Source organism: Xiphias gladius, chromosome 4, assembly GCF_016859285.1.
Source record: "Xiphias gladius isolate SHS-SW01 ecotype Sanya breed wild chromosome 4, ASM1685928v1, whole genome shotgun sequence".
NCBI classification, from domain to species: Eukaryota; Metazoa; Chordata; class Actinopteri; order Istiophoriformes; family Xiphiidae; genus Xiphias; species Xiphias gladius.
In genome coordinates, this window is record NC_053403.1 from 15,029,152 (window position 1) to 15,044,756 (window position 15,605).

A 15,605-nucleotide genomic window follows, 5' to 3' on the forward strand; every position below is an offset into this window, starting at 1 on the left:
CCCCTTCAATATATACATCACATTAAGATGTGACTTCTTTAGAACATGGTTTCACTTCAGCTAAACCTCTAACTCTTCAGGTTCCTGTCTTCAAAAAAAATTTTTTTTTTTTTTTTTTTTTTTTAAAACTGGTTTCACTTCCCAGTTCCAGTTAAGTAAATCTGAACTTGTTTTAAAATTTCTCTCTACATCAGACACACATGGTTGCTTTAGTTACCATTATGCATTTATCATGGGGTTGGGTTTTTAAAAGTGCAATTGCCACATCTTTTGTGTATACTGTATTGCATGGAGCATTTTCTACATAAATAGGCCTTTTTATCAGCAACTAGTGTTAATGTATTTCAATGCAAATCAAGCTTTTAAAAAAATGGTAACACACCATTTATAGGATTTAATAGCTTTATCAATGGTTAATGAAAAAAACAACTTGTAGATCAGTTGTAAAACAAACAACTTTTTGTCTGACAGGTTGCATAGAAATCCTCCAGCATAACACCTGGTCTTTTTATGTAGCTCTATAATTTGGAAGACCCCTTCAATGGACTATTTGGCCATTTACCTTCTTCTAGAGAAGGGCTGTGTCATCAGGAACAAAATTCATTTGTATACCACTGAAGACTGGATTACTGTAAAATTCTGACTTATCACTGACCAGCATTTATAGTTTGACCAAACTTTTGCTGATAACTTATTAGAAACTGAAAAACCACAGCCCTTTAATTATTTCAGGGGTCTCCCTAATGAATTAAAGAGGAGAAAATAAATGAGCAAAAGTGTCATTGGAAGATTTTTCCACAACCTGACAACCCAAAGTGTTAATGGTTTATGACTGATTTATAAAGCATTACTGTATGATTAACCATTAATAGACATACAGCTTATAAAGTCTGTATAAATGGTACATTATCAGAAAGTGATGCTAAAGTTTTTTTTTTGTTTTTTTTAAAGAAATGAAAACGCTGGCTCTGTCACTTAGAGAAAATTAGTGCGAAGGCGCACAAGTAGGGAAAGGACCTGACTAACACCACCGGCGGTTCTCAGGTCCTTTCCCTCCAGCTTCCTGCTCTACGGTCAGCTGATGTCGCCAGGTCACGTGTCTGTCGCTTCCTTCTCCGCCGGGGCGGTTCAGTTTGTTTCTTTCCATGCAGAAGTTTGTTATGGCCTTTCTTTAAGGGACCGAGCGGAGTGAACGTAACAGGAGAGATCCGGACTCGGGGAGGCCTGTACGCGTCCTCTATCCGTCCTCATTCCTCTTTCAGCTTTCCATTGCCGTCAGTGAATTTCAGTAAGTTTATCTTTCCACGGTGTTGTTTGAATATATACCAGCAAACATTGACTGTTAAACCCTTTTTTAAAATATATTTTCGAAACTCATTTTACTTGTGTGTATATATGTATGTATATATATATATGTATATATATATTTTTTTACAATTACATGTTATATACGCTTATAATAGAAAAGCAACCGCTTAGTGCCAGGTATTCACATGAAGTAAAAGGGGACGATAAATTATGCTTTTTGGTGATGTGTGTTTAGTTCCTCAGGTATTGTATCTGCCATGTTGCAAGAACTTTTTTTTTTTTTTTTGGAATAAGTACTGGGATTTGATTTAGTCGGCTGATATTTTAAGACTGTGTGATGGTAGAAGTCACCTGGCAGGTTGTTACTGCTGTCAGCCACAGTCAGTCGCAGTCAAGTCAGGAGGTGTTTGTGTGTGAGAGATGCCTGTCATTGATCAGACACGATGTGTCAGTATACACCGGATGGCTTTACTAAAAAGCAACTTTAATGAAAAGACATCAAAAAGGAAATGGTTCGGCGATTTTGCTGCGGAGGATGCACGACCTATTTACACGGAAACTTTAAAGCTTTACATACGGTCATGAATCAGACCTTTTCCCAACAGGTCATTTTTGTCTTTCAACTGTAACCTTGTGTTTAACCTTGATGCCAACCAGCATACATCATCTGATTCAAATTTGATGTTTTTTTTCCTTTGCAGGAATGCATTTGGTGGTGCTTGTATTCAGCTCAGTGCTCCCTTTGTCCATCTTAGCCCTCGACAATGGACTGATGACGACCCCTCCCATGGGCTGGTTGGCATGGGAACGATTCCGCTGTGATATTGAATGTGAACACGACCCCAAGAACTGCATCAGGCAAGGCAACATAATATGAATATAACACAGTGTGATCTCACCGGAGCTCCTTTTAAAAAGAATAGTCTAGTCTTGGGGTGAATTTTGCTGTTAGAAACATTAATTATCAAGATTATGAATTAGATATTATACACAGTGAGTTAAAGCATTAAACTGCTACACCTAAGTGTCACTAACGTTTTCACACGATGAAATAAGAACAAGCCAGTCTGAACTGGCCCATTATGTGATATCACAACTGGTAAAAATAATCATATTCACTGTATAACTTTTCCAATTCAGGGTCTGGATCAAGTTGTTTCCTGTGAGATATAACCTTTAGATATGTCAGTGTAACCTTGTGGGCCTACTTAGAGGGATGGTTCTCAAGAAATGCTGTCCTGTGCCACACCATGTTTTAGTATAGGTGGGTCTGGAGCTCTGGAGGCCAAACCAGTTTTGTAGAAACCGAAAGAATATTTGGTGAACAAATTTCACCAGTGTACATTAAACAACGTGCATTTGTAAGTGGTCAACAGATTTTTCTTTTAGAAATTGTATCATTTAAAGTCCTTTAGTTCTCTTCACATCTACTTTAGAGGAATGGTTCTGCACCCCTTTTCTTTTTTTGTGAAAGAGCCATCTTTTGCCAAAAATATTTTTTGCTAATCAACTTTTTTTTATTTTTTACCATCACAGTAATCAGTAATTTTAAACCAAACAACCCATTAAAGAAATGACACTGACATTATTGAAATACATTTAAGTATTTGCTAAAGGAAATATTTATGCCTTCTATAATGAGGCATTTTTCTTCCAGTGAGAATCTGTTCATCGACATGGCAGACAGACTCTCAGAGGACGGCTGGAGGGAACTGGGCTATGTCTATGTGAACATTGATGACTGTTGGTCCTCCATGGAGAGAGACAAGCAGGGTCGGCTGCAACCTGACCCGAAGAGGTATATACACATGCTCAGAAAGAGCAACACACACCCAAATGCGCGCACACACACACACACACACACACACACACAGAAGCCGTTGTTCCTCAGTGCAAACACTAATCTGTACCTTTGAAGTCCGAGTCAATAAACCTGTTAAAGAAGCTGTGACAATGTGACAGTCATGCAATCATATGACTAACAAAAAAACAGCTTGAACAGTGTGCAGTGTAACCGCATGAACCTGTATTATATGCAGCATAAGTATGATAAAAACACTTCCTTTTGACTTCCCTAAAATGCGAAATTGAAAAGAGGTTATGAATAAATCAAGTCACACAAAAGAAAATCATGCTATGGTTACTATCGTATATAAACTATCTGAGTGGATACCTATGTTTATGTATAAGTAGAGGTTTAACTTTTGACAAGATAAGATTTTATACGTTGTTAATGAAATGTAGGTTTTTTTCAGTCTTTCACAACACTCAACTTGATAAAACTGACTTCTGAATGAGACAGTGCACCTATTTAGAGTGCCTTCTCTCGTGCATACTATAATTTACGCAAAACATAAGTAGTGCTTTACAGGTGATGATGGGGAATTGTTTTTTTCACCGTTCATTGAGGTGAAAACCTTGATTGAATGACACAATTATTTTGCCCTTAATCAGTATATTTCTTTGTGAACTTTGGTATGTCATAACACTTTCCCTCATAACACTTACCACAGATTCCCAGGAGGCATCCAGAAGCTGGCACGCTACATGCACGACAGGGGTCTCAAGCTGGGGATCTATGGGGACATGGGCACACACACCTGTGGGGGCTACCCTGGCACCCCACTGGACAAGATCAAGATAGACGCTCAGACCTTTGCTGACTGGGAGGTGGATATGTTTAAATATGATGGCTGTTATTCTAATGCCACAGAGCAAGAGTTGGGTAAGAGCAGAGGTGGGTTTTACATTGTGGTTATTAAGATGTTTCTGATTTGATCTTGTCTCATACTAGTTCCTCTCTTGGACAGGTTACCCTCTTATGTCAAAGGCTTTAAATGCTACAGGCCGCCCAATTGGCTACTCCTGCAGCTGGCCCGCCTACCAGGGTGGCCTGCCACCGAAGGTAGAATCAGGATGTCTTAATTTTTTATTTTCAACCCTGAAGCTTTACGCCTTGCAGTTAAACATATTTCAATTTACTGAAAACAGACTCTATTGTGAGGTTTATGTTCTAATACTTTAAATCCAGAGTTTATATTTTTATTTTTTCTCCATATGAAACTGTTTTATGTCTTCAGGTAAACTACACTCAGTTGGGTGAGATCTGCAACCTGTGGCGTAACTATGGCGACATCCAGGACTCTTGGGACAGTGTCCTGAACATTGTCGACTGGGTCTTTGAAAACCAGGATGTACTGATAGCTGCAGCTGGACCTGGAAGATGGAATGACCCTGATATGGTCTGTTTAATTGACATAGTAACTAATACAATATGCACATAATTACTGTTTACTATATGGTCTGCTGGTTAGGAAGCACCGATGGTACAAGTTAAAGAAAAAGGCCAAAATGCTTCTATTTCATGTCATCTTCCTCGGTTGTCTGATTTTGACTCCCACAGCTGATTATTGGCAACTTTGGCCTCAGCATGGACCAGTCTCGCACTCAGATGGCTCTATGGGCAATTATGGCCGCTCCCCTTTTCATGTCCAATGACCTGCGCACCATCAGCAGTGGGGCCCGCAGCATCCTGCAGAACAAAATGGCCATCAGCATCAACCAGGACCCCATGGGTGTTCAGGGAAGAAAAATTGTAAAGGTGACACACTTTTGCAAAATGGAAAAACTGAACTTAACTGAGGAGGGTTTTGACTTTGGCACTCTTAAATTACCCTTTAGCTCATATTGTAATTCACATTTTCTCATCTATTTCTTTCTGCCAGGAGAAAAGTGGCATTGAGGTGTTCTGGCGCCCCCTGTCGAACAATGCCAGCGCCTTGGTGTTCTTCAGTCGTCGTAATGACATGCCCTACCGCTACCATACTTCCCTCAGTAAACTCAACTACACCACCGGCAGCTACAAGGTGTGTCTTTAAAAGTCTTCTAGACAGTTTGATGAGTTCCTACTCAATTGGTTTGATTCTTCAGACCATTGTTGTTGATGGTGTTGAGTCAAGCCCTCTTACCATCAGTAATGGGGTGTCACATGGGTCTATTCTTAGTCCATTACTATTTACATTACACATAAATAACAGTATTCTTCCCAATCAGTACTTCAATCAGTACTTTTTTATTCAGATGATACAGTTTTATACACCCTGGCTTGACACCACAACCCAGGCTCTAACTTATCTTCAGTCTTCCTTTTATGCTTTCCAATGATCATTTCTTGTTTTAAATGCGGATAAAAACAAGTACATGGGGCTCCTCACTTTCACTAGTGTCACTGACTATACTAACATTAAAAATTAAACTGCCATCAGATGGTAGACATATAACTCTTGCTGAGTCATACAAATACTTAGCAGACTGTCATTCAAGATTCAGATTCAAAAATTAAACTAGGCTCTCTGTATAGAATTAAAAGCTGTCTCTTTTCTTGGTTCTAAGGTCTCTCTTGAAAAAAACACATCAATCACAAGAAGACTACCTGATTAAACAAAGTTAATATAAACTAGAGACCATCTTGCAATGGGATGACACCAGCCGTGTTGCCCGTCAACATGCTGACATTCCGACCAATGAGTACCAAGTACCACATACCTGTAAAGTTTCGTGACTGCATCTTGCACGGTTGTGACACTATCTTGTTGACAAACTCTGTCCACAGACAGACAGACATACATAGATCAGCCAGTCCTGGTTGAAATTTAGGTACAAAATTTTAGAAAATAAGAGGTAAAGGAAAAGATGGACTGATTTAAACTGACCAGCACTGAGTCCTGACCTAAATCCCATTGAAAACCTTTGGGGAGTAGCCCATTTTTTGTGATCAGAATATTTGAAAAATTTCCAAAGTTGCTGAACAACAACAAAAAAAAAATGTTTCCATATAGTGAAATCAAAAATACAGACATAAAGTGTACACTTGACACAATTATTGGCACCCTTTTTATGAATTTAAATTAGTTCCTCAAACGAAATAAAAAAACAAATTGTACTCACCTTTGCTTAATTTTCAGAGTTCACGTGACCTGAATTCACCAATGAATGATGGTTTTGCTCATTTAAAAGGGGCTGATTGTTTCCAGTTTCTTTTTCACAATGGCGAAGACAAGAGAGCTGTCTGAGACCATCAGAAATGCTATGATTAAAAAAACATCATTCCAAAGGCTACTAGGCAATCGCCATAGATCTCAAAATTCCTGTTTCAACAGTTCGTAAAGTTATCAAGACGTTTCAAAGTCATAAAACTTAAGACACTTCCTGGACATGGTGCTAAGAAGAAATTCTATGGGAGAAGTCAGCAAAGTTTGATGTGGATTGTGGAAAAACACCACACAAGACATCTAAAGATTGACCTGGAACCATTCGGAGTGGTGGTTTCAGCCTCTACCATACGCCGCACAGTAAACCAAGTAGGACCCAGGAGGACACCACTATTGAAAGGCAAAAAAGGCAAGACTATTGTTGGCAAAAACTTTCATAATTGAGCCACAGTCTTACTGGGATAATGGTCTACAAACAGTTCTATCATGCTATGGGGCTTTGCTGACTCTGGTACTGGAGGCACTGAATGTATCAAAGGAATGATGAAATCAGAAATTCCCCAACAAAATTCATTTTAAAGCAATTTACCCAGTGTTAGACTAGAAGGTAGGTGAAGGTCTTCTTTATTTTTAGCAAGAAAAAGAAAAAAAATGTGTGTGTGTGTGTGTATGTGTGTGTGTGTGTGTGTGTCTGTGTGTGTGTGTATATATATGTCTGTCTGTGTGTGTGTGTGTGTGTATATATATGTCTGTCTGTGTGTCTGTGTGTGTGTGTATATATATGTCTGTCTGTGTGTGTGTGTGTGTGTGTATATATATGTCTGTGTGTGTGTGTGTGTATATATATGTCTGTGTGTGTGTGTGTGTGTGTATATATATGTCTGTGTGCGTGTGTGTGTATATATATGTCTGTGTGTGTGTATGTGCGTGTGTGTATATATATGTCTGTGTGTGTGTATGTGCGTGTGTGTGTATATATATGTCTGTGTGTGTGTATGTGCGTGTGTGTGTATATATATGTCTGTGTGTGTGTATGTGCGTGTGTGTGTATATATATGTCTGTGTGTGTGTATGTGCGTGTGTGTATTGATATATGTCTGTGTGTGTGTATGTGCGTGTGTGTATTGATATATGTCTGTGTGTGTGTATGTGCGTGTGTGTATTGATGTATGTATGTGCGTGTGTGTATTGATGTATGTCTGTGTGTGTGTATGTGCGTGTGTGTATTGATGTATGTATGTGCGTGTGTGTATTGATATATGTCTGTGTGTGTGTATGTGCGTGTGTGTATTGATGTATGTATGTGTGTGTGTATTGATGTATGTGTGTGTGTATATATGCGTGTATGTATGTGTGTATTGATGCATGTATGTGTGTATATGCGTGTATGTGTGTATATGTGTATATGTGTATATGTGTGTATGTGTATGTGTGTATGTATGTGTGTATATGTGTGTATGTGTATATATGTGTGTATGTGTATATGTGTGTGTGTGTGTGTATATGTATATGTGTGTGTATATGTATATGTATATGTATGTGTGTGTGTATATATGTATATGTATGTATGTGTGTATATATGTATATGTGTATATGTGTATATGTATCTGTGTATATATGTATATGTATGTGTGTATATGTATATGTATGTGTGTATATATGTATATGTATGTATATGTGTGTATATATGTATGTGTATATGTATGTATGTATATGTGTGTATATATGTATATGTATGTATATGTGTGTATATATGTATATGTATGTATATGTGTATATATGTATATGTATGTATATGTGTGTATATATGTATATGTATGTATATGTGTGTATATATGTATATGTATGTATATGTGTGTATATATGTATATGTATGTATATGTGTGTATATATGTATATGTATGTATATGTGTGTATATGTATGTGTGTATATGTATATATATATATATATATATATATATATATATATATATATGCGTGTATATATATATATCAACAACTTTTTCCTTCTTTTTTCTTTCTACACTTCCTCAGACCTTTGATGTTTTTACTGACAAGACCATGATGCTGAAAGACTCCACTGACTTTGTGGTGTCAGTGAACCCCACAGGTGTGGTCATGTGGTATGTTTCTGCACCTGCCAAACTGAATATCCGCCAGTTCTACAAAGGTGGCGAAATCCAGGGATCCTCCTATGATGATGATGAAAATGCCAATCCTCACATCTTCCTCTGACCACTCACTGTCTGAACTTTGTCTATTAATCAATAGTTTCTGCCTCAGTGCAGTGTTGTGCTGTTCCACAAAAAAGGATTGATTACAAAAGCCACTGCCATGCTAGTTTTTCAGACCGATTTTTACATTTGTATTTTGGTTTCTTTGGAGGATGAATGTTTTATTCAATCAAGATCTGAATGTCACACTGCTCAGGATAATTGTTATGGGCGAGTGTTTAAGAAAATTAAGATTTTTATAAAAAATTATTCTGTGAATGTCTTCCGTGAAATAAATAAGTTTCACTTTTCAATCAAGAAACTGTTTCAGTATGGTTTGAACTATTTAGGTGCAGTTCTCATCAGACAGTGGGACACCTCAATCTAGCATTAGCTCATCAGACTGAGGCATCTTCAGGCATTTTAAAATAATTGTATACATAGAGCAAAACTGTGCTGCCATGGGACTCTCTAAACAAAGTCTCCCATCATTGATTGCATGCTATGTTAGCCCTCCTACTAGGGATAAATACGTTTGAAATTGCACCTTTGCTGTGAGGGGGAGTTATACTACCATCCTTGCCAATTACTGCTTTATTTTTTAGTTTGTGTACTAAACCCGTGTGCATTTTTCTAGAATAATCTGGTATTTTTCATCAGTAACTCACTTTATTGTAGAAGAATAGATAGAGAAATGAAAACAGCTTTGATTTTCAGTCAAACAGGAGTTTAACAAGCTTACAACAGCCTGTTAGGCGTGACGCCATTTGAAGAGTGGCTGATGATGTATTTTTTAGGTAAATACACATAATGATTTGGTAGACAGTGAGTAGAAACTAAACTCACAGATTAGTTCGTATAAAGTACATAAATTTAAAGAGAGAGAGGGATACTTTATAATTTAGCCAACATGAACACAGGCTCACAGCCCTATTGAGTCAGTAGGGGTCAGCACTGGTCTTTAGTGTGTGTAGACGTGGTAACACAAGCCTTCTAGTCCCATCTGCTGCCAAAAAATGCACCTGCTGAACAGCACAAGGACAGTCAGCCCATTCAACTCGGCCCTTTATCTCTCTGTTATGATTTCCTCTCCTCTGACATCGTCTTCTCCCATTTTTACACATGCACAACAATGTATAAACTCTTTTATACAGTATTTTGTCCTTCAGTCCTCCCCTCTCCTTTATCCATCATTTATTAATTCTTCATTGTATTCATTCTGCGTCCTCATCTTCATTCGTCCCTTCTCCTTTCCTCCTCCTCCTCGTTTCATTCTGCTAAATCTTGTGCATAGTATCACCTCTGACCTTGGCCTCAAAGCCTTGTGTTTGCACACAGTCTCATGATACTGGAGTAGTCACATGAGTGTGCATTGGCATGCATGCTACTGCATGTGAGTACGTCTGACGTAGTAAATTTTCTATGAGTGACACACACATCTCTTCTAGGTCATTTCAGGCCAGATCGGCTGTGTGTGTATTTCTGTGTGTGTGTATGGGGGGGGGATCATTGCCTTAACTTCTTTCCCTTTCAGTCGTCTCAGATATCTATGGGCTGTCCGAACACGACACATCTCTCACTGTGAAGGTCCCCACCATTTGGGAACATGAGGAGGGAGATAAGTGAAGGAGTTATGATAGAGAAAAAGAGAGAACAGTGCAAGAAGGATTTGGCAAAGCAGGAGGAGTGGCTATCAAAAGTCTATTAGAAGGTGCAAATGAGCAAAGTGGGGGGAGTGAGAGAGAATGAGGAAACGAGTAAGGGAGGGGGTGAGATGAGGCGTGAGAGTGTTCCTGCCGGTGCTCACGTAGGCCCACAGCTGCAGAGAGGCGCAGTTGCCACTCTTGTCTTTGTGCCCCCAAAACTGACACCACTGATTCAGCTCTGTTGATCCCCCCCCCCGCCCAACCAACACACACGTTATTGTCACGCTGGTAGTCACACTCTCTGCCTCGCGCCTCCAAAATCCAACCCAGATGAAGGGGGGCACCGCACATTCGCAGCTGCACTGGGGTGGATAGGATGCAAACAGGGCTTTGCATATAGGTCAGAAGATATACATGGTCTCGAAGGAGGCCACACACTCGAAACCCCTAAGGTGCTGCTACAGAAAAAGAAAAGTAATTGAGCTGTGCCTCTTTTGTGTCTGCCGGGGTATGTAACATTTCCAGTCCTGTTTGTGCATTGTCACAAAAACTGCAGTTTTGCAGACGAATGAAGTTTTTGAGCACAATTTCTTGTATGCAAAGTCACACAAAAACACTGGCACTTTGCTCTTTAGCTCTTCCTGGTGACATCATCACTGCCTCTGGTGCTGTCTGTCTGCTGACTCATGACATCATATCCCCAAGGCCCGATCCAATGCAGAAAAGGTGTGAAACGCTCATCCCTCCGTATTCACCATATTGTCTTCCCCCACTTTGAGCCCTATTGGAGTTCAAGCCTTTAATCAAACACAATGAAAGATATATTACCAGATATGTAGTGAAAACAGCGGACAATGGAGCAGTTAACTACAAAGATGGTGAAGTTGAGAAAAAAGGGTTTAATGTCTGAAAACTTTCAGTCAAACTGTAACCGATATAAGGTGTAATATGTTAATTTTATGCCTTTTTAGGCTGATTATTATCCACTGTCACACACTTTACATAAAATCTAATAACACATTTAGATATTGTACTAGAAAATCTAATGGGACCTAGGACAATAGAGCAGATGAGACAGACAAGCTGGACCATCCTGCTTACTACCATTTTACTCTTTAGAGGTCAGTTTGTAATTGTACCAAGCACTGATTCATCATTTCTTTTCAGTAGAGATTTCCAGCAGTGGTCCAGATTGGACATGGTGGTTTTACTTTATGCAAACATGGAAAGTCTGCAAGGTATTACTTAACAGGGACTTCTCTTTTGCAGCCCCGCTCTTGCCTCTTTTAGTGCAGCTTTGACGTCTTTACCCTCCTACTTTTATTCACTCATGCATTCGGCAAAGATCAGGCACCACCTCCTCTGGTCACAATGGCTTACATTTCTTCTATTGGACTCTGTGACCCATGAAGCAATGAACAGTGTGCTAGCTCCAGATCCACTGTTCGATCTCTCCTCTCCTTTAATCCAAATGTATTGCTACATTAAATTGATTTGGGTTAACTCTGGGTGCCTGGTGGAGGTTGTTCTGTCTTTTTCTTCCCTATAGGCTTTTAAAGCAGAGGATGTTCTGCTGGCTCTATGCAGATGCTATTATTTCAGCTGGAGTGAGTGTGGATATATCTTCTGGTGCATTAGCAAGACATGTATAGCCAGGGAATTGTGCAAATGTGTTTGCATTATGGCAAAAATGTGTTATGTCTGCAATTCTAAAGGATAAGGTTACTGATTCATCTATGTCTCGTCATCGATTAAACTTCACATGACATCACTGCAAAATATTTTCATGATCTAGCAGTTCATACGTCCAGAATTTGATGTCTGTAAGCACTAAACTTCATGAGAAATACTTCTGTGGTTGGGATTTTTATGAATGAATGTCTGGATATGTCCACCAGTGGCTGCTGTTCACTCAGTAAAACAGACGTGCCTGGTAACTGTTTCCACGACGCTGCTGTGTACGAGGCAGGCTGCACGTTGCCGAGGCGTTGGGTTCGCATGGCAACTGGCCAGGCTGTCAGCTGCCTGCTTACTGGCAGCCTGTGTGGGTCAAAGTCAGACTGCAGCAAATTCTGCTCTCGCTCTTTCCCTCTCTTTCCCTCTTTCTTCTCTCTCTCTCTCTGTCTCTCTTTCTCTCCCTTAACACTCAGACAGACACTCTGACCACACACACATACACTCTGTCATGATCTCATTCTTTCCCTTTAACTCTGTATCTCCCCTTCCTGACTTTGAACACACTCTCATTTTCTCCCTTTTCTTTGTATTTCACCCTATCCTCCCCTGTACAGACAAATCCTCTACATCCTGGATCCCGCTGGGTACTGTGACCATATTTACCCCCCCCTGCAGACATACTGTACATCTGTGAGTGTGTGTGTGGTCACCCCATTCCCTCACTGTATTCCTCTGTTCCACCCTATTCCCCGTCTGCGGTTTGAGTGTCAGATCCCAAAGCCTTTCTGGGCAGTAGAACAAAACACCATCTTCCTTTTCACTGGCTGGAGCAGAGCACAGCCAACACAGCAGCAGGATATGGCCCAAGTTGGCCTCAAGGAGAATGGTTGGAAAGGAATGGAAAGAGCAGGTGTAGTTCTTTGGAAAGTGTGTTTGCGGGTATGTGTGTGTGTGTGTGTGTGTGTGTGTAAATGTGATGAGGGTCACATTATTATAGGCATGTCAGATTTCCAGCAGATATTTGATATGCATTCACACAGCAACAATTTGTTGGGTAACATGATGCCGTTTGAGCCACTGATAATGCTGATAATGCATCTATTTTTGGGGGTAAAAGCCATAATGAAGCACAGCATGATGCTATAGAACTCTGACAAGATTAGTCTGCAAAAAGGAGTCTTGTGGGGGCAGCAGATTAAAATCAGAGACGTGATCGGTCAACAATGCTTCTCCTAACCTTCACTCTGGCCAATGAATATCCATGTAGATGATTTTCTGTGCTATTTTTGTTTGTGTCCATCAGCATTAAGACTTGTTTCTTTTTTATATGGATAGATTCTTGTGCTTACCGACCTTCCTAATTGTCATCCCGTCCCTCTCAGGGTTAGGCTGTCTGTCACCAAGACCACTTTCACCTGCCTGTCTTTCAATCTGTCACTTGCTTGTACAGCAATACTGTGATTAACTCTCAGTCTCTGAGTAAAGGTGTCCTAAACAGGAGGTCATAGCTTGCAAAGGATGAATTAATTAACACCAGTGCAATCACCACAATTTGATCTCAGCTTCTTTCAGCAGAGGAAGTCTCTCTTGTACAACATAAGTCCTGCTACACCATAATTAACTACACTGTTTCATTACATTATTAGCCATGCAAGCACAGTAAAATTTCGTACAGACATTCATGGTTCCCAAATGTCGAATTCCAATAACTTTAGTGATCTCCTGACCCTTTCTCAATGGCGTCCTTAGGTTACCATTTCAATTTGCCCAGCATTTTGGTTTATGACAGTGAATACCCGAAAAACGAATTATTCCCATCGGCCTCAGCTGTACTTTGTGTTTACTGTTAATTAGCACATGTAAGCACAGGTTACTCCAAACTAAGATGGTGAACATGGTAAAAATTATACCTGCTAAACATCAGTGTGTTACGGTAAAGACCTACTAAAAGCAGCATGACGTGATTTGAAGTTCACCTCCATTAAATTTCTACTAGACACAAGCGAATGGCTTCACAAGGCACTGTGGGATTCCCAGCGACATGGGACCAGCTCTGAAAAAAAAGGGAAGGGTCGAACTCGATGAGGTTGAAATTTACCTGGTGGCTCAACAGTACAACAGTGGCGGAAGCGATGTTGTGTGACTTGTTTGCTTCTAGTGGGTCTTAGCCATTAGCATTTTCAATGTGAAGATGTTAGAATGCTAATGTTAGCATTGGTCTCAAAGCACTACTGTTCCAATGTACAAGCTCAAAAGCTATTAGCATGAGTGTGTCCTCTCAGTCTTGTTTTTTGTTTATTCATTAAGATTTTTACATTTTATATGTAGTTGTCACATAACAATTGCACTGACTATAAAATGACTGCTGTTAGTGGCTGCGCTGAAAAAGGTTGGTTTAATATGTCTGGTATTGTATCGGACTAAAATACATAATGTTCCACAGTCAAGTCATTGTGTAATGAATTCTTTGGGGGGAATCAATTAAATCTTAACTGCTTCACTGTATTTTTTTTGGTTCAGAGGACAAAATATTCCGAAAGCTGGAACACCATGTAAATATGTACTGGATTGGAAACAAAGAAATGTTATTGTTCATCTAGCTGATACCTTGTCTTTATAATAATAATGATGACTTTATTACTCTGCTTGGCAATAGTTCTTACACACACAACCCGCAGACAAACACACACACACTGCTATTAAACAAATACCCTGAATATCCTGTTCTTTTGGATACATCCCAACCTGTCTCATAATCCCCATCTACCAGTCTCCCTCCCTCTCTTTCTACCTTTCTCTCTCTCGTCGACCTACTTCTCCCGAGTTGATTGTGTCTTTTTTACATAAAAACACTGTGTCAGGTAGGTCAGTCACAGCTTGTGAAGACTGCGCTGCCTCGCCAACCCCACCCTCTGGGTCCTTAAATCCATGTCATTTGGCTTGCTGTTGGCTGGAAAAGATCAAACAGCACATGTGGGGCTGACCTTCAGCCCTGTGCCCCCGCTGCTGGCTGCGTATATCTCAGCAGGCATAGTGCGTCTAAACATTAACTCCAGGGACTGGGCACAGTTTAGTCTAATGGAGCTGGTCTGAGTATGTGTGTACTTATGTGTGTACATGAGTGTGTGATCTTAGTTGCCTGTTGTGTAAGTCTATGGGAAGAGATCTAAAAAGAGAAATGTCTTTGAATTTTAAAGTTTTACAGTCTAGCAGTAGGAGAGTGAAGTATCACCCGCATGTGTTATTAATTAACATCTTATTTGGCAGAGAGACAGAAACAAAAAGAAAAAGATGCTGCTGCTTGAAATCCATTATCTCTGCCATAATCACTCACTTGCAGTGTTCATGAGAAACAGAGTTCAGGGTGCAGAAAGCAACTGCTGTACTGGCACAGTCTGACCAGAGTCCTTCTACCACTACTGTGGCCAATGTGCACCTTCACCCACGAACCCACCTGTGCTGTGAAGCCCACATCCCAACTGGGGCCTCGACGCCACCTGCAGCACTGGGCCTTTTTCACCAGTCAGTGTTGTTCACAGTCTTGGAGCTGACATGTGAGCAGCTGTTCTCTCAGTCCATTATGAAAACAGTTGAGGCTTTGTGTGTGGTGAAGAAAAGAGCTACTTGTCGAAACTGTGACGTAAAAAAAACCCTACTCTCTCACAGTGTCGGGGGAGATTTCGGGTCAAGTCACATTATGTGTGAACGATATCACGTACGGCACTGCAAATGACTTATGGTACCACTTTGTCAAACAGATACACAATCAG

General features: G+C 40.0%; 1 protein-coding gene across 2 annotated transcripts; it reads left to right on the plus strand.

Annotated features, from left to right (window-relative positions):
- The first annotated feature begins 1,157 nt into the window (after positions 1–1,157).
- LOC120789171 (alpha-N-acetylgalactosaminidase-like) lies at positions 1,158–8,834 on the plus strand. 2 transcript variants are annotated; one of them, XM_040125723.1, is made up of 9 exons: positions 1,158–1,288; positions 2,010–2,166; positions 2,966–3,106; positions 3,822–4,033; positions 4,119–4,213; positions 4,389–4,550; positions 4,712–4,903; positions 5,034–5,174; positions 8,334–8,834. In XM_040125723.1, exons 2-9 carry the CDS (start codon positions 2,012–2,014, stop codon positions 8,532–8,534), a joined length of 1,299 nt encoding a protein of 432 aa, XP_039981657.1. In that variant the 5' UTR covers positions 1,158–1,288; positions 2,010–2,011; the 3' UTR covers positions 8,535–8,834. The 2 variants fall into 2 exon arrangements, with proteins under 2 accessions (XP_039981657.1, XP_039981656.1); XM_040125722.1 differs by having other exon boundaries at positions 1,160–1,288; positions 4,712–4,909.
- The last annotated feature ends 6,771 nt before the right edge of the window (positions 8,835–15,605 follow it).